The sequence below is a fragment of the Aquarana catesbeiana genome, linkage group LG02, assembly GCF_042186555.1.
Source record: "Aquarana catesbeiana isolate 2022-GZ linkage group LG02, ASM4218655v1, whole genome shotgun sequence".
NCBI lineage: Eukaryota > Metazoa > Chordata > Amphibia > Anura > Ranidae > Aquarana > Aquarana catesbeiana.
This window is the reverse complement of record NC_133325.1, coordinates 289350520-289376700: the sequence shown is the minus strand read 5'-3', so window position 1 is coordinate 289376700 and position 26181 is coordinate 289350520. Positions and strand designations below refer to the sequence as shown.

At 41.9% G+C, this 26181-nt stretch overlaps 2 protein-coding genes across 2 annotated transcripts in view; one reads left to right on the top strand and one right to left on the bottom strand.

Moving 5' to 3' along the window:
* COL4A2 (collagen type IV alpha 2 chain) overlaps nt 1-9094 on the bottom strand; it is a 312542-nt gene extending 303448 nt beyond the window's left edge. Inside the window, exons 1-2 of the mRNA XM_073614494.1 lie at nt 8865-9094; nt 1529-1604 (exon numbers count right to left, since the gene is read on the bottom strand). Of these exons, the coding sequence (XP_073470595.1) occupies nt 1529-1599 (71 nt within the window). The 5' untranslated portion in view covers nt 1600-1604; nt 8865-9094. The remainder of the gene's footprint in view (nt 1-1528; nt 1605-8864) is intronic.
* COL4A1 (collagen type IV alpha 1 chain) overlaps nt 8935-26181 on the top strand; it is a 241783-nt gene continuing 224536 nt past the window's right edge. The window contains exon 1 of the mRNA XM_073614495.1: nt 8935-9292. Coding sequence (XP_073470596.1) covers nt 9224-9292 — 69 coding nt within the window. The 5' untranslated portion in view covers nt 8935-9223. The remainder of the gene's footprint in view (nt 9293-26181) is intronic.

The following is a 26181-nucleotide window of genomic DNA, read 5'->3' as shown; positions in this document are numbered from 1 at the left end:
CTGTGTGTGTGTGTCCCATACACACCTGGAGTCCTATGATTGTGGATCCTCTGCATGTTGTATTGCCATATTTTCATGTTTGTAACTTGTATCCTGTACCTTATGCCCACTCATCTGTTGTACCCTAAAATTACCCGTACCCTCACCCTAATAAATACCTAAACTTTTGCAATCAAACCTATACTTATTATACTCCTTATTATACTCTATTACTTATGAGCAGGTGTCCCCTTTAAAGTCCCGTAAGAGGAAAAAAATTTCAATTTCTCCTTAAATTTTGGGATGTGGGTCCACCTCACTCAATAGACCAACATCGCACCACCACCCTGTAATCACATCCCCCAGAAGATTAGCTGGCCAACAGGCAAAATTAAAAAAAGGATCTGGGATGCTGGTAACATCATTGTCTAAATATGGCAATGTCCAAATATGGCCATATTTGGACAATGATATATCCAGCCTCCCTGCACTTTTGTTTAATTTCAGCTAAGGGCCAGGGAATCTCTTGAATAGGGATGAGATATCGGTTGCCAAGATGCTGTCAGCTGCACTGAGTTTCTGTAGTATGGACACTCCAGCATCAGTGCTACCCACCTCTATGCAAGAGATTCATCTATCTGATACCGAAAGGTATATAAATCTTTCACCCCCACCAAAATTTGTCATGTGGAGGACCAAGGGAATTCTAAAGAGTGTCTACAACACTTTCCCAGATTCTTTATTTTCACTTGCCATCCACATACAGTAAATGTCCTAAACAATAATAAAAACTTTTGGATATGAGAAATCCATTGTGACTTCCAGTGAAAAATGCCTGCCTTTATCCCTTCATATAGGGATAAAGTAGGCATTTTTCAACCCCTGAAAAATGGGGGTCTTGAAAATCAGTAACTAACTTACTCCTGTACAAGACACGTGCCCAAAGACATATGAGATATTTTAGGTTTGTTATTTTATTCTATTATAGTTTTTACATCAAACTATTGAAATCACAAAAATGATCACATAACACCACATTAAAATGTTCTTTTCCTTCTCTTCTCAATAGGCCAAACAAGATGATAATTATCCTGTGCTTTCAACTCTGGAAGAAATACCATTGTAGGTCCAGTTCACTACTGGTTTGTTCACTTGGTTGCCAGTCAAGCCCTGATGAAGGGGGCACATAGACCCCGAAACAGAAAACATGTCATACTTACTTGCTCTGTGCAGTGATTTTGCATGGCAAGGCTCTCCAGGACATTGCTGGATCCAGAGGGGGCTCAGGTAAGTATTAGGGGGGCTGCTTTACACAGAAGGTTTTTTTTTTACCTTCATGCATATAATGCATGAAGGTAAAAAAACATTGTGCCTTTACAACCACTTTAAACTGACTTTTACATGCAAAAATATATGCCACAAAAATAAGTAATATAACACATGGAAACGTGAATAATAATTTGCAAATAACACACAAGATTGAAAACACTATTTGATAGGTTTTGTGAATTGACAGTAATGCTATACGAATACAAAAACCTGTACTCACCATGGCAAAAAATTCTGCTTCCATAATGGATGCAACCGCAGGCATCTCTTCCTGTTTTCAGATGTTTCCATATTGACTAGTATGCAGAAACAAACAAAATACCCACAGTTTAATTAATATAATCATTTGTAATTTTGGTTATTAATAGCACACAGGAATTTATTAACTGCACACTGGAATACAATGCTGGAGCGCCAAATAGATATTTGTACAGCTACAAAGGACTGTTTTTTTTTTTTAAGAAATATTAGTTGGATGACAAATAATACAATACAATAAATAATATAAATATGAGTCGATAGATTTCAATCTATAAAGCATAGTGTTACAATGTTTTTTGGAACAATAGGATCATGTGCTTCAAATGCCTAAATACAGAAGCTGGATGTAATCATATGCATTAAGCACAACCACCTGTATGACCTTGGGTGGCATTCTGGCAGCTTGCAAATGCTTTCCTGGCAAAGCATTTCCCAGGATGTGGGAGGGAGAAAGTACATTGGTCTACGGAATCGGATAAGGGTCAGGTGTTGCAGGAAACATTCTGGGCAGCATGATGCAGCATAATGTAAAGCAAATATTTGGTTTATTATATTCTTTCTGCCCTATAAGGTACACTATATTGGATGTGTGAACAATGTCTAAATGGGAACTGTCAGCACAGCCATTGAGCACTAACAGTTACAAAAGTGCATTGATGGTTGTAGTCACATAGGCTGGCAAAGAAGGCACTTGGCAGGTGGCTATTATCCCTGCCAGCTGATTTCTGTACAATTTAGTGTACTGAGCTGATTGGCTGAGCACATATGCGAGCTAATGGGAAAATGTGACTACAGCATTTGGACTGCAGCTGTCTATTTATCTCTCCTTTTCTGCCATCAGGAGACCAGTTGCAAACATGGGTGGACTACTTGTCCATTACCACGACTACTGGACGCTCATCTACTTCCAGCATCTGAAAAAATGTAGCAAAAGTGAGACCATTACCTGCCATACTTGCATTCCAGCTGCCATGTTACTGGTGTGTGGCAGAGTAGTAGTTTAACAAAATAGGTAAATGGCCAAATAAAGAGACAGGAATAAACTATAACTTACAGTTTACTAAACTGACGCAAAGTTAGAAGGAATAATGTTTCAGAGGTTCAAGATATTAAATAACATGCATAAACTGCAGAATAATGAAAAACAGGTTTAAGTCAGCAAATGACATGGACTCCTCACAACAATATGTCTCTGTGGCTCAATCAAAGTAACATGGCTGCATAGCATAGTCTCTATAAAACAACAAAGATTCTAGCTGAGAATAACTACTTAAATAAAATGATTTAGAACACAAAGTTACTTATAACTACCCTTATAAACAACATCTTCCTTAGTGTAGCGCAGGATAGCTCTAGTAACACAGGTGAAATGCTGGAGGGCTCCAAGACCTGAACACCAAGTGCCACCCCACTGGAACTGCAGTGGAAAAGTGCTCTTTACGGTAGCTGGGTCTTTTGGATAAGCTGTGAGCGATTAGGCTCTAGCCAAGCTGCCTGCATTTGGATAGAGGAGGACTGTTAACCTTACTGCAGATCACTTATCCAGCTATCACTGTCTCACCAGGCATGGCATTTTTGAGCACCTGAGGAAGGGAAGCTTTGGAACTCATCTTCCCTTGGTCATGTTGAAGAACCCAGGAGGTTGTGGGAAATGGAGTTAAAGCGGTATTAAACCAACAAACAATAATGAAATATATTGCAGTTTACCAATTCTTAGGTGTGGTGACTGCATTAATATTCTTATTTAGGCTTTTTCTCTTTTTCTTCTTTATTTTCACCTGGTGATCCATCCAGTAAGTCTCTTAGTTTTATAATTTCCTTTACCAGACCACACCAACAAAAGTGGTGGTTAGAGGGCTAAGACAAACCATTTCACGCTAACAGGGGTGTTTACAATGGCCAGCTTTTTTAATTTATGTAAAACCTTTATCCCAAAATGAAAATTAACTGTTGCTTTAACTGTTTAAAAGTGTTAGGTGGAGTTCAGCTTTAATTCTATACTCAAGTCCATCTAATCTTGTAGTGCATCTAACATTACCCTCTCCCCAGATGAACAATGCTGCTGTCCAAGGGTGTTGCTTCTCCAGGGAGTGGAAACACCCTAAGACAGGAAGTGTATTACCAGCCAGATCTTCAGGTAAAAATAAAGGAAAGAAAAGCCTAAAAAAAAGAAAACGAATGCAGCCACCACATTTAAGGATTGGCGATCTGCAATATATTACATATTCGTTTTTGGGTGTATTATGGCTTTAAATGGGCCTGTACCTGCATCTGAGCATAGTGAGAAAAAGGCCACTCTGCTACATTCCACTCTATTTGAACAAGCTGTCATTTGCAAGTTTTCATTCATTCATCCTATGCAAAGTGTACAGGGAGTCTCCTGAAGTTAGATCTCTGGGATAAGAGGCAACGTGTCTCTGCCTTCAGACGCGTCAGTGGATGGATGTTCAGAGGGCTCCACAGCGTACCTGAGCTGGGTGACTCTTGATCTGTGTATTATGGATGGATTCATGACTTCTTCTGGGGGTCTTGGAAATTATGGTAAAAGAGGAGAAGGCAGCCATTTATGAAACTCTGGTAACAAAGACATTTGTGGCTCATGAACTTGAACAGGCGCATATACATCTGTCTCTCTGCACTGTATGCTGGACACAGACTTTCTCTATGTAAGTGATGCTATGTTTTGTCAATACATTTGAAATAAGTTTACTAATTCCTGTAACCTGCTACTTTGTTTCTTTCACATGTGCTGATTTAATTGGTCCTGGATCTTGACCAAGGAGTTGCAGGATTCCCCTTTGATCATTGCACCTGTATCAGAGACTCTTATATGGACTTCCTTTTTATTTTCTTTCTTATATGGGCATATAATTTGAGCACCGAATGAGCTTTGTATGCATTCCTTTGTACATAAACACGTATCTGGGAGTCTAAACACCAACTGGTCTTTATAAAGCTCCTGATGGTAGAGATGAGCCAGTAGGGACAATGGCCTCTGGAGCTCTTTGCTGCAGGCTGGTAACAGGTTGCAGCTCTCAAAATCACCCCACAAGGGGTGAGAGAGAACAGAAAAGGATTTGGTGTAGAGACTGTACCCTGGGGGAACAGCAAGAGAATAGTAAGGTCAGGTACGGCAGATAGCAATCAAAAGAGTAGTCAGAACCAGGCATGGGTTAAGGCAGATGGTAAACAAGAGAGCTGTCAGATCAATCTGGGTCAGCAATGGTCAAGCAGTCTCTTGGGTATTATAGCTTTTTGTAACAAGGAGTAGCTGGTGAGAAGACACAGCATTAGCCACTTCAAGGGCTAGAGCATAAATACCTTTTTGGTTAGACATGCCCAGAATTGTTTTAAGGAACTTTGAAAGTCATGTCAGGGATTCAGGAAGTACCATACTGGCAGAGAATCTGCAAGTACTTTTGGAAGTACTGGCAAGAACTAGTCAAGAAGCTGCTTTGTCAATCAGCAGGAGGGATCTAGCGAAAAAACTGCCAGACCATTGCAACAGCCAAGACTACAACAAAACAATCCTTCATGTCTGTGGAACTACAGGTAACAGAGTAACCTTGCAGTCTTGTAAAGCTAAACATAGCAGAGCAGATCTCTGACACCAGCTGTATTCTCCCCATACATGGATAAGGTTCACCTGAGGTTAATTCTTAGGTCTAGGCCAGTGATGGCGAACCTTGGCACCCCAGATGTTTTGGAACTACATTTCCCATGATGCTCATGCACTCTGCAGTGTAGTGGAGCATCATGGGAATGTAGTTCCAAAACATCTGGCGTGCCAAGGTTCCCCATCACTGGTCTAGGCCTTTCCCCAGTCAAGTCAGGGACATCTGTCCCCTTAGCTTCTTCATTCACATATTCAGGTCTTGGATGGGGAGTTGTTCCACTTTGTTGCCACACTCCTATTGTCCTGGGTGTGCTAGTTTAACAGCTTTCACTGTGTATAGTTGGGGCAGTCTCTTTGAAGATTGCCTAACTTGACAGCCACAGCATGAGAAAGGCAGTGTCCACCTTCTTGCTGCTCAGAAGGGTATTCTTGTCTGTGCATCATGGTAGATAACTCTGTCTGGATCTGAGCCATCTCTTGTGTCAGTTTTCGGATGAGCCACCTCTCAAGAAGCCATTTGTTCAGTTGCAGGTGAGTCTATAGTTTTTACACCTATGATGGTGATTGATGCAGCTGAGCCTGTATGTCTCCTGACATGCTATGGATGCTTCTAACAGTTAATGGAGCATCAAATTGGGGTTACTTCTATCTTACTTAAACAAGGTTTGTCTTACATATTCAGACAGCAGTCCATCTTCAAAATGTTCCTTCAGCCACCTGTCCGCAGTCCATTCAGCCCCTTTATCTATGGCATATCTATGCTGCTATGTCTTGCAGTTCCAGTTCATCTTGCAGAATGGATTCTACCACTCTCATCTTTCTGCCATTGGAATGGGCCCTAAGGTCCCCTAACATCGCTGTGTGGCCATACACCACTTATAAGCTGTTAGCTATCTTGTCAAGAGAATCCTGGTCTTCTGCTAGGAGATACCGGAATAACCTTTTGTTTCACCCTCTAACTCCTGCTTGCTGAGCAGGTGAGATCCCATATGATGGGACCAGGGCCCACGATATCTTTACCCTGTCCCCCAAATTCTGACTTGGCCCCCTGTACTTGGGTAATTGTTGCAGCAGGAATCCTGCCAGAAATCACTGGTTTACTATTGCATGGGTGGTAGTGCAATAGTATCCAAATGTGGCACCGGAGGGGGGAGGAGACAAATTAGCGGAAGTTCCACCTTTGAGTAGAACTCTGCTTTAAAGCTTAAATCGGGTCAACTTTTTTTTTTTTTTTTTGCTGTGTATAGACTGGGAAAAATTACTGTCAGGGTTCTATTGCTGTCTGTGTCTGCCCTGGGGAAATTGTCCCCTTATTTCCTGTCCCTGTGATGCCCTTACAAGAAATGGTGCATGAGTATGTCACTGGGTAAATAAAAAAAACAATGTCACTTTTAACCCTACTAAAAATTCTGGAGACAAGAAGTGAGCAGAAATCTCTAAAATAGGAATACAGATAGCAATAAAAGCCTGGCAGAGGCTCTAATCCTTCCCTATTTGTGGCTGACATTGGGATTTACTACCACAGGCAGAATGAATGCCGGCCCAAAAAAGACACTGATAGCATAACAAAAACTGACACACTCTTCACCCTTATTCTAGAAAGTAAAGAAAGAAATTATTGCTGTCAAAGTCTTCACTGTAGTCTCATCACGTCCTGTCCCAGTGACCACCCAGGATAAGGAGGAGATATCTCCCTAATTAGGACACAGACAAGAATAAAGACCTGATGGGCTCTAGCCATTCTCCACTCTATCTAAAGCTAAAGGAAAAACTTTGGCTTTACATTTCAATTAAAAAAATTGTGTATGAAAATTGGTTTTCTAATAAGGATAAACAAAAAATATAATACGGTATAGTTGCACAAACCCTTATGTTCTTTCATTCCACTATGAAACTCATGTATAGGGGCTTCAAATATCATTCTAATGGTGGCCATATATGCTTTGATAAATGATCAATTTACTTGTCCAACCAATTGATCAGAAGGGAAGTTATGCCTATTTGATTGTTTGCCAATTCAATCAAAATGATAGGAATCATACATTTATGGTCAACAACCCATTCAGGGAAGTTATTGATCGCATCACAATTGTTTGATCGCATCACAATTGTCCCCCATGCAATCTCATAATCTGATTGATAAATACGATTGAATCCATGAACAAAGTATCTCAGGGCTGCAGTTTGATGCAACATGATTGCTAATTTTCTGCTCTGGCTGATTGAATCAATTTGATCAAATCTGAACGAAATTGAGTCTAAACCGATTGGAAGTAAAGTTATGCATCATTGATTGTTTGCCAATTTGATTGAATCGCATATCAACTGGATAATAATATTGGAGCATATATGGCCACCATAACATGATATTTCCAGATTACTTACCAGACAGCATAATCACAGTAGTCTTACAATTTGTAAATCAGTTTAGTGATAATGCAGCACTCACCAATGTAAATCACATATGGGGTGCATCAGGGATGCCACTAGGCATCAGGACCAGTTTATATTATGCCCTTATTAAACTGCATTGTTGGAAATGGTAATACCACTGCACTGGATACATGTTTGCTATCATATACAAAGGTGACATCTCTTCACCGTCTTATCTAACTTCAGCACTTCTCATCAGCTGTTGTAGTTTAGTATCTACTCACTTCCAGTCTTCTTTATATCACTGCTTCTATGCTACAGCAGTAATGCTTGGTGTTATTAGTTATACATACAATCATTAACCAGTATAAACCTAGATTGTAAGCTCTAACGAGCAGGGCACTCTGATTCCTCCTGTACTGAATTGTATTGTAACTGTACAGTCTGCCCTCATGTTGCAAAGTGCTGGGCAAACTGTTGGCGCTATATAAATACTGTATAATAATAATAATAATAATAATAAAAATAATAACTAAACCCTGATCAGGGTCAGACAAGTAAAACTTTCCTGATCCCATCACCATTAGTAATAGTCATTAACACTACACAAACACCTATTTCTCTATATAACACAATAAGCTCAATTCACCAAAGCTAAAACACTGTTATTTTCTCTATTATTATTTAAGGTACTTATATACACCAATTTACGCAGTGCTTTACATATACATTGTACATTCACATCAGTTCCTACCCTCAAGGAGCTTATAGTCTAAGGTCCCTAACTCACATTCATATACTAGGGCCAATTTAGATAGAAGCCAATTAACCTACCAGCATGTCTTTGGAGTGTGAGAGGAAACTGGAGTACCCGGAGAAAACCCACGCAGGCACAGGGAGAACATGCAAACTCCAGGCAGGTAGTGTTAGGCAAGAGTGGTACCCACTACACCACTGTGCCTATTAGATTGTAAGCTCTCATGAGCAGGGCCCCCCCTAGCCCGCTTGTCTTGAATTAACATTGTAACTTTAATATCTCCCTTTATATTCAAAAGTGCTGTGCAAACTGCTGGCACTATATAACTCTTGAACATTATTAATATAATAATAATAGTTTTCAAAAAAGTGACAGTTATGTTCAGCTAAGTCCAATGAGATTTGAAAATGACAGTCACTTGGCTGAAATAAAGATTCTTCTCCTTATGTTAAAGCTTTGTGAATTGAGTATAGGAAGCTCTATGATCAGTGTAAAGAGCCGCCTGCCCTGAACCCTCTCTGTCGTCCAATCTCCCCCCCCATCACTCACCAGCAGCAGTGTGCGCCTCTCATGTCAGTGCGGACCGTACAAAGTATCCGGGTCTGCTCTAAGCTGTCACCTATGTGTACACCGTCCGTGTGCTGGGGACTTGTGCACTGCACAGGCAAACAGGATGGATTGAGCCTCATTGAAGATCCTCTGTGTGTGCTGGGTGGGGGTTTGGTGGGTGGAGTGTCAAGCACCATCAGACTGCAAACTTTCTTCAAAGCTCACTTCATGTTCAGTTTTTGCTTCAGGGAACATTGAAGAGATGGTGGCAGATCACACCCCAGCACAATAAGAAGGATACAAGCTGAAGTGATTGCATTGTGTATTGTGAGGGCACTGGACATCCCCGGCGCTGGACCATGACCTGGGATCTGCTGGCTGTACTGCTTCTCCTCCTGCAGGGGTTCATCGGTAGCACTGAATCTGCGGTGAGTGTACACTGTAACCCCATCACATTGACCACACTGCATCTATAACCCTCATACAACACACTGACCATAGCACTGAGCATCACTCATCACCGCTACCACAACTTTTCCACTACAGCCAAACCTTGTCCTGAAAATGGAACTGTTAGTGCAAATCAAAAGAATATCATAGGGACACTATCCACTACCAGTACCGTGGGCACTGATATGAAAAGGATCTTATAAAACGTTTTGCATGAACTGATCGCCAGGGCAATGTGCAGATGTATCAGTATTCTTGGTCACTGACAGCCATTGGATGTTTGTCAGTTTTTACATGATTTATTGTTCTCCCCTTTAGGCTGACCATACACTATACAATCTAACTGTACAATCTCCTTTATGGTGCCCATAGATGGACTGATTTTATATATCATTGCATTGATGATTGATTTATTGCCCAGAGGAAAAATGTGTCTTTTCGATATTTAATAGACATTTAATAGATTTGATCATATTGTCTGATTCTGTAAAAAATTCTTAAATCGTGTGATTGTACAATATATATGTAAAGCTTTGAAAAAATTGATGATGCTATGTAAGCACCTATAATAAATAAATGATTATTATACAGGATTGATATAGTGCCAACAGTTTGTGCAGCGCTTTACAACTTGAGGGCAAACAGTACAGTTACAATACAATTTAATACAGGAGGAATCAACGAGCCCTGCTCATTAGAGCTTACAATCTAGAATAAATCAGAACGTTGTGTGTAGGGCCACCTTGTGACCTACCATCAACTATGTATTCTAAGGGTATGCCTTATTTGATACAAATTGAATAGATTGTTTAGGTTTGCCCTCATGTCACATAAAGGAGATTGTACAATCAGAATGTATAGTGTATTGCCAGCATTAGATTGTAAGCTGTCACAAGCAGGAACTTCCTACCCCTCTTGACTTGAATTGCATTGTAACTGTACTGTCTCACTTTGTACAGTGCTGTGCAAACTGCTGGTGGTATATGAATTAATAATAATAATAATAATAACTCATCTTGTGATAAGGAAAGTGCCTGACATAAAGAAATAGCTCTAACTGATTGTACTACGTAGCAAATGTTCCAATAACTTCAATATTTTGCCTATTTTAGAATCCATCATTCTTATTTACATGGGCACAATGATGGATGGTCAAGGGCAATACTATCTCATCAGATAGAGTATATGGTATACAATTGCACAAATGAAAATTTCTATCACAGATAGGGGACATTTGCATATACCGTAGATCAGTTTTTATTTCTAGTATTTTTTCATCAGTTGGCGGCAGAATTCTAGCCACAGACATCTATAAAAAAGTGGAACTGCAGCAAAATTGATTGTGAACAGCACAACTCAGATGTTACCTCTTATGATTAGTGTCCTGGGTCCAGATGGCTGCTACTGGAAAAATGAAATTTTCATTCAAAGGGTAACTCCACTTTCGTGGGGAAAAAAAATAGCAAATAAAGAAAAAATAATATAGCGTGTACAATTGCGATAAAAGTCATATTGCAATTGAATGTTATTGAAAATTACCTTTCCCTTTCAATCTGCAGTCAATGTAATTTTCTATAAATGCAATGCAATTTAGTTACATGGAGTTGTTCTGCACACAGAATGTATTCTGACCACTCCTCAAAAACATAATTTCCTGCTTGTGTGATTGGCTCACCAATTTTCCCAGAAATCTGCACTAAGATACAAGTCAGATTTCAGGCATCCCCTGCAACAAAAATGTCATTTTTGGTGAGATATTTCCAATAGGAGCCGGTCTAAGCCCGGGTTCACACCTATGCGAATTAGAGGTGCGTTTCCGCACCTCTAATTCGCATAGCAGGAGAATGTGACTGGCTCCCTATGGAGCCGGTTCACATATCTCCGGGGCGGCTGCGGTGCGCACTGCACAAAAACGCTGTGCGTCTTTGGCTGCGTTTCAGGGCCGAATTCAGGCATAGAATCGGCCCTGATTCGTCCCTGAAACGGTGAACAGGGACGCACAGCGCTCCTGTGCGGTGCGCAGCGTATTATGGTGTGAACCCGGGCTTAAGGGATGCAGGCCCAGCAGATTTCCTCATTAGTGTCCTGCAGCTGCCACAGCTGACTGATAATTCTGAAAAAACACTCCCATTATAGCCACTTTTGTTATTTCTTCAGAATAACAAAGAGTAGGAATCTACAACAAAGGTTGTTATAATCCTTGCAATGTACATAGATCACCCAGAGAGGGGTGTTTTTTTCTCAACAAAAGTGGAGTTACGCTTTAAGCCAGTGGTTCTCAACTCCTGTCCCACTAACAGGCCGGGTTTGAAAGATAACTGAAATACATCACAAGTGATATCATTTGCTGCTCAGTGATTGCAGTATTCTAGTCTGCATCTCCCCAAGGTAATACTTAAATTCTGAACAAAAAAGGAAAGAATATGAACCAAATAACTTAGCTTATTCCATGTTGGTAATAACAGGTGAAAGCAACCAATTTAGCAACACCTGTATAAATATGAAGCTAATTGCAGACACCCATTGGCGCAAAAATGTGCAGATGGGTGTGTCCCTCTGAATTACATAGACACGGCGTGATGGCGTCATGCTGACGCGTTTCATCCGTCACAGGGATTTCTTCAGATGACGCCATCATGCCGTGTCTAGCGTGCACACAGACCCAGCCCCGGGGACTCCGGTCGCCTGCCGGCGAAGCCCTACTCATGGACTCGGGAAGTGGATTATGATCCATACTGCCCACATGCGGCACTCTACTATCCAATACCGCCACTCCCGATTGTCACTGTAGATACCCCGCCAACAGTCGAATGTATAGCTGCATGGAGATGGTCCGAGGAGGATCCAGCTGTCCTGTATGGTATGAGATGGTCGGAGAAGGACCGAAGTGCCTTGCATGCTTGCTGCACACCGGAGTCTACGGAGTGGTGAGACTGAATCTGCCTATTGCCCTTATGGGACTGTTGCATCCATACCTAACAAATGTGTGTCTCCCTCCCTGAATTAGCATTCAAGCTGTGACTGACTATAAGCATCTACTCAGGCACACTCCCGTCTCTAACCACCAACAGCTCTCCATAGAGGACATTAACCCCACACCACTGGCCACCGATTCTTAACACCCAAATTGCATCTCTTGCTGTCAATCATTACTGTGAACTCGGTTGTGGGACATTTGTTCACTCTGATGCTAGCATTCCATGGGCAGATCCCCAATACTTATGGCTGCACACACCTACCCCAGTGTCAATATACAGCAACTATTTGTATACACTGAGAAGATCTGTTTCTTCATCCCTAATTAGTAGCAGTGTATATGTGTGTGTTAGTGGTGGCCATCTGTGTTCTGTTTTTAGACAACGTTGTCTATTTTATCTTATGGTGAAGGTTTTTGGTTCATTATTTATCACATTGTTTGATTTTTGGTTGGTGTATATGTGAACTTTTTTCCATTAAATCTAATTATATTTTTGCTATATTGCTCGTTCCTTATTGAAGAATTCTTTTCTGGGTGGAATGGGTATCCAATCCCGTTCCCTTCCCCTGCTGTTTTTTTGAAATACTTAAATTCTGGCCTGTTAGTGGGTCCTGAGGACCGGAGTTGAGAACCACTGCTTTAAGCCTTATACAACAGGCCAGTTCTTGCTACAATACATTACAGGGGTTATGTTGCTCACTCCTCCCTTTCCCCTCCTTCAACCTCATTCATTCACAAAAACCCCATGATCTTTTCAAGGCATCCTGTGAATGGACAAGAGAAGAGGAGGGTCCACGATACAAGAAAATCAGATGACCATACATCAGCTATTTCCAAGTTTCCTTATTCGTTCATAAAAGCAATACACAAGAGATGAATTGAGACCTAAACATTCATCTTTTGTGCTTTGCTTTTTATGTTTACTTGCTTTTATGAACAAATAAAGAAGGAGTTTGTAAATAGGTGCTGTGCTGTCATCCACTATGTATAGCAGTTGTCAGCTAACAAGCTGGACAGGCACCAGACTAAGAACAGGCATGCGTGAGTCAATTTGGAGCTACCAGTTTTCATAAATCTGAACTACAGGCATGATCATTATTGGATACTTACATTGGTCCAGCTTGGACCGATGTAAGTAAGTATATCTCATACATGAGGGACTACTTTGGAAGGTAACCATCATTGTAGTAGTCGCCATTACTAAAGTGATCACCGCAAACTTCCAGGTCCTGTGCTGAGTGGCCTCCCTTTTGCATAGTGACCACAGGGTGTGGCTCACTTGCCACTATTGACAGAATGCCTTGTATGTATTGTTTTAATGAACACAAGGCATTCTCTGATTGGATGAGGCAAAAAAGGTGGTGTGATGACATCATGATCTCCACCTTGTCCAATCAGAGAACACTTTGTATCTTTTGAAAAAATAAAAGGCATTCTGTGAATGATGTCAGTGCCAAACTCCCCCACCATCTTTCCCTGTGGTCACTATCCAGAAGGGAAGCCACTTAACATAGGACGTTGAAAATTGTGGTGATTACTGTAGTAGTAGTGACTTTCAGCTTCCACAGTGGTTCCTTAGGTAAGAAATATGCATTCACTTTGGTCCAGTTTGAACCGATGCAATGAAGATCATACCAGGAATTCAGTTTTAAACTCATATGTAACACTAAACAAAGACTAGTAATTAAAATTGGGATACAAAAAAAGGCAGGGCCTAATATCAACATCAATGTATGATCTACATATGTGTTAATCTGTATTAAAAAAAAGACATACATACTGTATAAAGAATATTATTAGTGACAGCTAAAGTGTTTGTTTTTTTCCTTAACTTTTTTCAACTCACCACCATGTGTTAAAAAAAAAAACTAATTTCTCCAACTCTGGGTACAACTTGCTCCTCAGTCCAGCTCCAGCAATTCTTAGCATGGCAGAATGACATTCATTCTGACAATTTCCAATGAGCCCAGCCTGTTGGTTACATCCTACCCTAGGGGGGCCTGTGATCATGCAGGCTGGGCTCACAGTACTCCAGGAGTGGCGCTCACACGTCATTGTGTGCGCACAGTTAAGTCCTAGAGGGTGCCCCCAGGATGCCACCAGAAAAAGAAGAACCCGGTGATGGCCTATTTAACTGGTAAGAAGACTTCTAGAAAAAGAAAGGTAAGTATAGGGCTTTTAAAAAAAATACAAATACAGGAAGGAAGGGAGGAGCCTTAAGGGGGTGATGGGGGGTAAAATGTTCCTAATATATATATATACTTTTATTTCCCATATTTTACTAATTACATTGCTGCCTGAATATATCTTTATGAAGGCCAACAGAGAGCTCCTTAAAACACGGGTACACAGAGAGGTGGTATCTACTTGAATGACATGAAAGAAATCAAAGATCAACAGGATGCAAGTGCTATTTTTTAAAAGAAGATTATCTAGTTAGACTCTATTAAAAAGTAAGGAAGATTTGAAGAGTTCAGGGGTCAGTAGCATAGTTGAGGGGTCAGTAGTAAGTAACACAGAGTTCAGAGGTCAGTATTAATTAATGCAGAGTTCAGAGGTCAGTATTAATTAATGCAGAGTTCAGAGGTCAGTATTAATTAATGCAGAGTTTAGAGGTCTGTAATATGTAACAAAAAGGTTAGTAGTAAGTAGTGCAGGGGTGAGGAATAAGTAAGACAGAGTTCAGAGGTTTATATGTAGTGCAGAGTGCATGAGTCAGGAGTAAGTGATGTAGTGTTCTAAGGTCAGTAGTGTGTAATGCAAAGCGCAGGGGTTAGGAGTAACACAACATTTAGGGGTCAGAAGTATGTAATGCAGAGTGCAGAGGTCAGGCATAAGTAATGCAGACTTCACGAAAAAGTAGTGTGTAACATTGAATGCAGGGCTTGGGTGTAACACAGAGGTCAGAGGCCAGTAGTATGCGTTGCATAGCTCAGAGGTCAATAGTAAATAATGCAGGGGTTGGTAGTATATAAGCAGAGTTTACAGGTCAGTAGTATGTAGCTCGCAGTGCAGGGATCAATAGAATGCAATGCACAGTGCAGAGGTCTGCAGTAAGTAACAGGGTGCAGGGGTCAAGAGCAGTGGTCTCCAAACTTCAGCCCAGGGACCAGATGCGGCCCTTTGCTTGCTTTTATCCAGTTCTTGGGGCACTATGTCATCCACTGAAATCAACCAATGGGGCATAATCTCCCCCCCCCACAGAGCCCAATAAAAGGGCGAAATCCTTCCCAATGACACCAACGATGGGGTGCAATTCCCCCCAATGACACCAAAGATGTGGCACAATTGCTCCCACTGACACCAAAGATGCAGCATTGTTTGACCTTTTCTTCTCCCAATGGCCAGAGTCCACGTCCCCCTAAAGTCTGAAGGACAGACCTCTGGTTAAGAGTAACTGATACAAATTGCCAAGGTCTGTAGTATGTAAAGCAGAGTTCCGGGGGCAGCAGAAAACTGTGGATTCCTCTTATAACTGCCAGCCCAGCACTGAGGACATGTCATTACAGCCAGCACCCTTGTGCAGCCTACTGGTGCCCTGGCACCGACAAGCAATTGACAAGTAGATCAAGATCAATGGGTTTCAGAACCCCCTATCATATGTATAACACATTATTCCATTACAGTTTCTGGATATTATAACAGAAGCTGGGAGGAAATGCTATCAGCCCTGTTCTCATCAAGTCTTATAATAAACTATCTGGCCAGCCTATTGTAAGTATTTGCCAAAAGTCAGATACTGGAGTTTCCTCTGCATGCTTTGCATAAATAAGGACTGATTTCATTCATCCTTAATGTCATCATTGGCTAGTCATCGTGTCTCTGTAACAAATGCCTTTACTGAGAATTTTAGTAGTGATATATGAAAACTGAAACAAAAGTGGATCTGTTTCCCATAGCATCCAAAAGGATTCAGTGTATTTTTTTTCAAAGATGACCAAATATTGTTGAGCTATTGCTTCAGATTTCACAAATAAATCCTGTACTTTGTGAATAAAGCAGGGCTAATTGATCAGAAGTGCAAGAAAGAAAACTAAATAACCTACGACAGCCAAAATCCTAATTTTAGTTAAAAAATAAAAGAAACTGATTTAATTGGTTGCTTAGGACAAAAACCTCACAATTTTTTTTTTGCTCAACTTTTCATAAGTCAGCTTATGTTAACCATCTTCTGCTTATCCACATTTCAATGGTCAGGAAGGGAACAGATGAAACAAAGATCTGTTAAACTATTTACAGCAGCACAGATTTGTATAACTATGTATCATTGGTCTAGTACTGTAACTGTACCAAACTAACCGTTTAAAGTAAAATATTAATAGATCCATTGTAAGGTCAGATAGCTATAATACCTTATTGGGACTATAAAATGTAACAGGTCACTGGACCATGAATATAAGGTGTATTTGGGTGAATGTTTTTCCATTCCAGGTAAGGTTAAAATGTAAACTTTTTCAGAAATCTATAGTGCTTGCAATACCAAGTCCTCTGAAGTGCATGCACATCCTTTCTGTACAAATGGGGGTAAAACTAATTTTTCTCCTGGTTGTATGTTTTCCATTCATACAAAATAGAGTAAATCAGGAAAATTCTGCATTATGGCCACAGGATGGAGCTGATGATCATAGTAAATATAATAATAATTCCTATGATCATCAGCACAATCTTTTCCTTATTTACTCTATTCTGTATGAAGAATAACATTAGACCTGGAAAGACACTAGCCTAATAATGTTTGTTTTTACACCCATTTGCACAAAACGATGGCAGCTTCATAGGACGAAGAGCTCTACGGGGTTTTTTTTTTTTTCATAAATACACCCCATATTGGATACCTTTCCATTCTCAGTCTTATTTCTATTGTGCACATGGGAGGCATAATGTAGAGAGTTTTCAAACGGTTATAATATCAGTGTTTTATTAAGCTGTGTTTTATTATTTTTAATGAATACTTAGTAAGAGCCCTTTCACATTGGGACGTTGGGGGCGTCGGCGGTAAAGTGCCGCTATGTTTAGCGTTTCTTTACTGTCGTTTCAGCGGCCGCTAGCGAGGCGCTTTTAACCCCCGCTAGCAGCCGAAAAAGGGTTAAAAGTGCCCACAAAGCCCCGCTGCAGCAGCGTTTTTCCGATGCTTCGGTGGTGCTTCGGGATGCTTTGGGGTGCTTTAGGAGTAGTGTATACACCGCTCCTAAAGCGCTTCAAAGATGGTGCTTGCAGGACTTTTTTTGACATTCTGCCAGCGTACCGATCCAGTGTGGAAGCACACGGGCTTTCACATTGGAGTGGCAGGAGAGGCGCTTTACAGGCGCTTTGCAGGCTATAGCGCCTGTAAAGCGTCTCAGTGTGAAAGGGGTCTAAGTCTTTTTTTAATATTTATCCATAGAGTCACTTTTAGGTCTTTCACATTTAAGTTTATTGTTGCTTAACGTTTACAGTGTTCTTTGCAAGGCCCAAAAACTGCCCCTGTTCTGTAAAGCGGACAACTCAAGGTACCAGTACACAGCCATAGTTTATTTCAAAAGCTACCTAGGGTCTTTAAACATGGAGAATTCCATTGTACAAATTTGTGACTAGAGAGTGGTCAAGTTCTAATCCACTCCCTCCCATTCCATACATCTGTCTATTGGCTAGTAAATAGGATAGGTGACTTCACTAGCTTATAGGAAGGTGGGGAGAGAAAGTGGTGGAGAGGGTTGTTCCGAGCACAGAAACGCTTATTTTGCATAACAGAACATTGGGGTTACAAGGGGGGTCTGAGGGCTGGTTCACACCATAAAAAGTGCGTTCAAGCGTGCATTTTTGTACATTTCGACCTTTACCCACATGTCACATTTAGGACAGACCATAAATTTCAAACACATGGGAAAGTGCAAAAAGTACTGCAGGCACAATTTTTGTAAATCGTGCTGCACCAAAACGCATGGTACTGAGGTACTATGCATTTGGATGGCTGTGGATGCACCCACATTTACTACATGAATTGGGGTGCAATTAAGAATTGGTGTGTGAACCAGCCCTCGGGGCAATCTATGGATGTGTGTGGGCACTTGTACTGCCTGCTCTTTAGCATGCATGCTCAATTGTGGACAAAAGTTTGCTTAAGTTATGAAAATCTTGTTGAAAAAGGAAACAAAAAATGGAAAGTAGATTCACAATTATTTTCTGCAGATTAGACCACAAAATATTGTTCATATAATAACTGTTAGAAGACATTTTAGTTTTAATTGTTAAAGGAATTTCTATATCACCAACAACATCTCCCCCAGCCCACAAGGATGTTACAATCTAAAGCTCTCTAGCTTCATACAATAGAGCACTTTGGAGTGTGGAAGGAAACCCAACAAGCAAAGTGAGTACATACAGATAGCATCTTTGCTGGGATTTGAACCAAGGACCCCAATGCAACAAGACAGAAATGCTTACCACTAAGCCACTGTGTTGCTCTTATAGCTTTCTGTAATTAATCATTTACGGTGGTTCCTAAGGTAGGACATCACTGGTTTATAGTCTCTAAAAAGCACTTAAAGAGGAACTGCAGTCTTCTCACATAATTTGTAATAAAAACATCTTTGCCATTTTGAAGCTTCCCTCTAACAACTTTGCATATTATTTTATATATACTGTGATTCTGTACTTGGCAAATATCCTGCAGAAATCTCCCTCCACTAAGTCTGACTGCATCCATTTTAACTGTGGGCAGCAGATCTGCTGCCTGTTCACTTCCTAGATTTACACAGACACACAGAGGCACACCTCCAGCTCTGCAGGCCTGCAGCTCTCATTGGCTCTCTTATGACTCCCCCCCTTCCTGTCAAACTCTCACGAGAGGTAGAGAGAGCTGTGCATGATGTCATACAAGAAACAGGAAGTGGGCTGTATAAGGTATTTACAGGCAGAAAAAAAAAATGTTTTTACTATCCAAAGTTAAAACAACAAGGGCAGAAGATTTAATAGATGGAAATATGAAAAAATGACTGAAGTTCCACTTTAAGTCATTGACAGGATGAGGCATCTGTGGGAAACTCTGAAATGTGCTTTTAAATTGCCTCTGCATTTTGTTTAACTGTACACCATACACTGATTATAGCATATTTATTGGAAGGAGACAAAGTGAACCGCAGTGTACTTCATTTCCTTTTAGAAATGATAGTGTCTCTTTACAGGAGAAACAAACTGCTATGTTTCCCCTGCAGTGAACCTAAAGATAGTCATTAATACAGTAAAACTAGCTGCAGATGTTTGGATGTAGGCTAACATGCTTGTCTGATTGACAGAATACTGTTGTTCACATCAATCTTTACCTAAGCCTGTGAAAGGCCGCAGGTCCTGTGATAAATGCCTAACATATGTGGACTTTTACCTCTAAAACCTTTTCCTGTGTACGTGTACTAGCTACGTTATACCCGAATCATATGTTTTATAATTCCGCAGTGTTGTATATATTTCTGTAGCAATAGAGCGGGGGTCAGCAATCAGTAGATCGTGGACAGGTGACTGGTAGATCATGGTCTGGACTTGCTGACCCGCCATTCCAGAGCATCAAACAAAGTGCAATGCAGAGGGACTACTCGTAAAGTTGACCCTGTAGTAGGGAGCAAGAGCTGCATAAGCCAACTCAAACGCAGGGTTTTACCCCCCCCCCAACTTTATGTGTGAATGAGCACTAAGGGTGCCGCTGATTGCAACTAAGGGCTCATTCTCATTTAAGGCACTGCTGCTCCCCTGAAAAGTGATCCTAGCGTGTTGGACAGGTAGTGAGGAGGTTCCCCAAGATCTGAAAGTTATTTCAAGGGTTCCTCTGAGGTAAAAAGGTTGAGAAAGGCTGGATTAGATCTATTTTAGACCCTGCATACGCTGGTAGCATAATGGGGTACTCATTCCTATAACTCACCAAGCATTACTTGACTCCTGGCACAAATACAGTGCAGTAACCCTATAAGCATTCCCTAGCGACCGGTCATAGCCATGTCATGCAACCAGGGCCTTACAATAAATGGAGACATCCATACCGCCACTCGCTGCAGCATACAAACACAGCCCTCTACAATGGCAGGTCCTAGACCATCCCTCTCCATTCCATAAACTGAGCACCTCCCTAGGTGCCCAAAGCTTGATTTTGTGCGAGGCCTTGCATATTAACGTGGTCCCAAGTTAGGGCTCCATTATCTGTCCAAACACCTGAGGCCCATGTGACACGGGGCTCAGGGAACCTGGTGCATGATATACTGAGGGGGAGCTATACTCACACCACCAGGTGGGTAACCACTTACCCTAACCAACACCAGATCACCAGCTCACCAGGTCTGGTGAGCACAATCTCATCATTACCTTAGCAGTGCAATGGGGGTTTTTATACTATACTACTTGCAGGCTTAGTCAAGAAAGAGGCATTATAATAGCTTTTCTGTGAACCTTACTAAATTATCAAAAAAAAAAAAAAATAAATATGCTTACTTAGTAATACTGTCCAGTATGGTATGATTCATTCCAAGGTATGGTGGAAGGTACATAACATGAAAATGTCCACATCCTGCCTTTAACAGATCTAAAGTCCCACTAACTATACAGGAGGGGTTGCTGTGGTGTTACGTACTAAGCAAAGTCCTCACGGAGTCCTCTCAAGGGCCTAGGCCTTATAGTGTCCTCTCCAGGCCCTAGACCTCATGTCTTTCCCCTCCCCAGAGGGGAAGTGCTTCTTCTCTACAGCCGCATCTTGCTGTTCCCTCTGCAGACCATTAACAGAGCAGCTCCTCTCTCTGCCTTATACAAGGGCTGGACTAAAAAGGAGAACACACCTCAAGAGTGGCCATACATTAAAGCAGAACACCTTTTTACAAGCCAAACACATCAGTACACATAGGCAATCCTAACAGGTTAGCTTAGTTTTGCATTGTGTTAAAAAGAATGTGGTTAAAGCACCCCTGGAGATTAATGCTGCAGTATCTATTTATTTGCATTATTGAATTGAGTGGGCTCCCCAATCTTGACAAACAGTTTATATTGTATTGGAAATTGTTTTAATGCAGAAGATACTAGATGCATTTTTTCATTCATCTGCAGCTAGATGAGCCTTTAAAGAGACCCTGTTATTAAAAAAAAACTAAAAAAAACCTACTGTAGCAGCCACCTGCTTCAAATGCTGGGCCACTCTGACAAGCAAAGTTCTGACACTACCTGGTAATCAAGCTTGTTGCTATGTCCCACACATTCCTTTTATCACATTACTATGATGGTCTGGTTTCAGGGCCGGACTGGGAATAAAAACCCCTGGAAAAAATGTCATACCAGCCCCATAGCATTATTATACCAGCCCAGCATCAAAACCATCATAACGTCATTATTTCCTTGTTCGTGAAAGGGAAAACCATGCATTTTAAAGCACATTTGAAGAGTGTATTTCATTAAAAGCACATAGGGCTATATATATATATATATATATATATATATATAAAAGCAAATTCCAGTTAAAGGTGGTAAAATTGGTCCATCGTCAAGGGGCACCTCAGGAATGTGGGGGGGGGACTCTGTTTTCCAGAGACCACCTTCCACAGAAAGAAAGGGGGGGTTACTGATATAAGGGGGAAACCTTTATATCAATGCCCCCTTATATTATTGTATTCACTCCCCCCTCAGACTTGCCTGGTGGCGCTGTCACTGACCTCCTCTCAGGTACACCGTGCAGGGCTCAGTTAGACGGCTCCAGGTTGGTGACTCTGGTTTTATCCTATAATCTCCTGTCCACAGTCCACATATTTTACTTCTCCCATGACCCCCATCCTGGCGGCACTCCCACTCTTGAGATGGCCAGAGGTTGCGAATATGGTACAAGAGATGGCTAGAGACTGAGGACATGATGCAAGAGATGGCTAGAAACTGAGGACATGACACAAGAGATGGCTAGAGACTGTAGACATGATACAAGAGATGGCTAGAGGCTGAGGACATGATACAAGAGATGGCTAGAGACTGAGGACATGATACAAGAGATGGCTAGAGACTGAGGACAAGAGATGGTCAGATGTTGCGGACATGATACAAGAGATGGTCAGAGGCTGGAAGCATGATACAGTAGATGTCAGAGGGTGCAGACTTGATAAGGTAAGTGTCAGAGGCTGCGGGCATGGTACAGGAGATGGTTAGAGACTGAGGACATCATACTAAAGATGGTCAGAGACTGCAGACATAGTACAAGAGATGGCCAGAGACTGCAGATATGGTACAAGAGATGGCCAGAGACTGCAGACATGGTACAAGAGATCAATGCAACCTCATAAGTGCCCATCAAATGCATCCTCACTGTGCCCATCATTGCAGCCTCACTGTAACCATCATTTCAGCCTCACTGTGCCAATCATTTCAGCCTCACTGTGCCCATTAAATGCAGCTTTATGGTGCCCATCAAATGCAGCTTTATGGTGTCCATCAATGCAGCCTCACTGTGCCCATCATTGCAGCCTCACTGTGCCCATCATTGCAGCCTCACTGTGCCCATAATTGCAGCCTCGCTGTGCCCATAATTGCAGCCTTGCTGTGCCCACCAATGCAGCCTCACTATGCCCACCAATGCAGCCACTGTGTGCCCACCATTGCAGCCTCTGTGTGCCTACCAATGCAGCCTCTGTGTGCCAGCCATTGCAGCCTCTGTGTGTCAGCCATTGTAGCCTCTGTGTGCCAGTCATTTCAGCCTCTGTGTGCCAGCCATTGCTGCCTCTGTGTGACAGCGATTGCAGCCTCTGTGTGCCCACAATTACAGCCTCTGTGTGCCCACCATTGCAGCCTCTGTGTGCCCACCATTGCAGCCTCTGTGTGGCAGCCATTGCAGCCTCTGTGTGCCAGCCATTGCAGCCTCTGTGTGTCCACCATTGCAGGCTCTGTGTACCAGCCATTGCAGCCTCTGTGTGCCCGCCATTGAAGCCTCTGTGTGCCCGCCATTGCAGCCTCTGTGTGCCAGCCATTGCAGCCTCTCTGTGCCAGTCATTGCAGCCTCTGTGTGCCAGCTGTTGCAGCCTCTGTGTGCCCACCATTGCAGCCTCTGTGTGACAGCCATTGCTGCCTCTGTGCCTACTGCCTACCAATTGCAGCCTCACCATTTCCTGGATCACACACAGCGACCGATGTATGGCACGGACGGAGCTGGGTCTGTGTGTGCAAGGCGGCACTGTAACAAGGTCCCGCCCCCCTAGACCAGCTCGTGTGATAGACGGAACACTGATTCAATCAGTTTTCCATCTAGAAGACTATCACACGAGCCGGTCTAGGGGGGTGGGACCTTGTTACAGCGTTGCCTTACACACACAGACCAAGCTCTGTGCCATACAAGAGGAGGAGTTGGAGGACAGAGGGAGGGAGGGGAGCACTGCAGTCGCCTCTCAGGGCAGTCAGCCTACCAGGACATTTTCTGGTATCCCGGTATGCCAGTCCGGCCCTGCCTGGCTCTCTGGACAAAAGAAATGTGAATGAGAAGGGGAGTTGGATGCCTGCATTTATACCTGCAGCAACTTTCCTGAAGATTCTCCTTAAAGTGGTTGTAAACCTCGGACATGAAAGGGAACATATCATATCCTACTATAGTGTGTACTTGTCTCAATCCAGAGCACTAAGTGTCATTTCTGTCTGCTGCTTTGTACTTCTGCTATCAGCATGAATCACTTCCGACAATTTTTCTTGACACCAAGAGAAAAATGGTGCCAGGGAAGGGACCTCCAATAACTGACAGCCTCAGCTCTGTTCCTGTGAGCTGTGTGAAGGGGGTACGTCTCTTTCCTCCAATCACCTTTCAGAGCTCCCCTCACTGAGTTCTGCAGAGTGTAACTTCAGCTCTCCACCCGCTTTTTTCTAAACTGTCAGACAAGCTTATAAATGACACACTTTGAATGGATATAGAGAATAGAACACTGTAGACTGACAGATACAACCTATGTAGGAGGATTTGTTTCATCTCTATGTATCATTTCACTGGGTGGTGCGTGTAAGGGTTTACAACCACTTTAAAGGTGGCCTTCAACTGCAATAAACAGCCCCAGCACACAAAAAACACAGAGGAGCTACCAGTACTTTCTGTGTTTTCTGTAATCATGTCTTCATTCCCCATTCCCAAACTCATGTTTGACTTGAATTAAAATTCTAAGCTACTAGAGTGGTCAGTGTCTTTATCCTTGCACTAAGATACTTTACAAATACAGATATTGCTGAACCAAAAAATACTTGCACCCTATGGCTGTTCTGATCTAGGGGGGAGATAATATAAATACTTTAATCCAGTAATGCTCCCACATTTGCCCTGGTCCCACTACAGAAACTGTGGCTTATGGGAGATTTTCATGGAAGGGGAAGGGGTACATTTATGTAAAGTTGTTCCTAATGAGCCTTTACAGTATGGCTGTTTTTAAGATGGTCCCGAAAAAGAGAACTTTTAGGTTATTTAGTATAATATTTACTGGAATATAATTCTATTACCAGTCTGTATGTATTTGTGATAATTCCTCACTGGCAGTTTATCTAAAAACTGTCCTTAAAAAGCCATTGCTATGTCCTTAGGATATTCTGTGCAAGCTACAGGAACAGGTTCAAAGGACAGATTGTTAGACAGCAAAAGGCCATTGCTGCCTGCCAATAGTGGCCTGCTATAGACAAGGTGTTTTTCTAAAAGCAAGTGGTTAAACACTAATGTCCACCCTTGGAAGAACTAACATCCTCTTCTCCAAGAGTAGGAGGATGAACAGAATAGGTGTATGCTCAGCCAAAATGTTGTTTCCACAAAGAGAGAGGAATGGTTGACTTACTCAAGTAAAATAGGGTTTTTCCAATTTGTTGGAAAATCTCTCTATGCTGTGCCTGAAACCCTCAGAACAGCCCCTGTGAGTCTTGAAAATCACTGGATTCTTGCCAGTAGGCTCACTCTTTATGTTTGTCACCTTGAGAAAGAGGATCTGCATGTCTCCAAAGTGTTGGTAACTGGCTATGCCTTGTGACATTATCTAAGTAAACTTTGCAATTAGTTTTTTTCTATGACGCCCCTTTCTGCTTTCTAAAACCCAACAGTGGTTCCAATCCATCTTCACTCTTTCCAGAACTTAAAAAAAAAATGAATGACAGTATATGCAATATGAAAACTATTTAGCAAATGGGAGGAAGGAGACTCATAAGAGAAACCTTCTAAGCTCTGGACAATACTAATGCCCGGTATCACATCCAATATATAGACATGAAAGAAAAAAAACAAACTAGAAAAGTCAGACAAAACAAAAAATGCGCCTCTAAGTGCAGAATTCAAAACTTTTAGTAACCCCAAAAGGGTTAAAAACACTTACAAGATCTGAAGTAAAAGGAAGCATGTCATATATTTATAAAGCAGGTGGCCTGACATCTGAGGGGTCCCCAGTATGTTATGAATTCCCAAGGATGTCAGTGTACAGCAGCGGAAGATCCCAGGGTGGCCAGCAGATGGACGCCTAAGGCTCTAGAGACACTGGTAGAATGATTGCGCTGTCAGAATCAACATGGTGCAGAAATCCCGGAAATGACGTCAACAGAGGGGGACAACAACCAGCGTGGACCGCAAGCCAGAAATAGTCATCAAAGTGAGACGCGTTTCGGAACTACTGATTGGTTCTTTCATCAAGCCAATGACTGGAAATTTGCCCAAACATAACTTCTTATAACCTGTGGGTGGGCTGTGGAGGGGCTTGGGCGGGAGTGAAAAGGAGAAATAGGGAGTAATGCAAATGTTCTCCCAGGATTTATGGACATACATAAGAGCAAAATAAAGCGCAAAGGCAACATAAGATATAAAGCATGTCCTTTACACAGGGAAGGTAAAAACGAATATGACAGGACAAAAAACGAGATGCCAGACATAAATAAAGACCACAAAAACCCAAACAGCCAGTG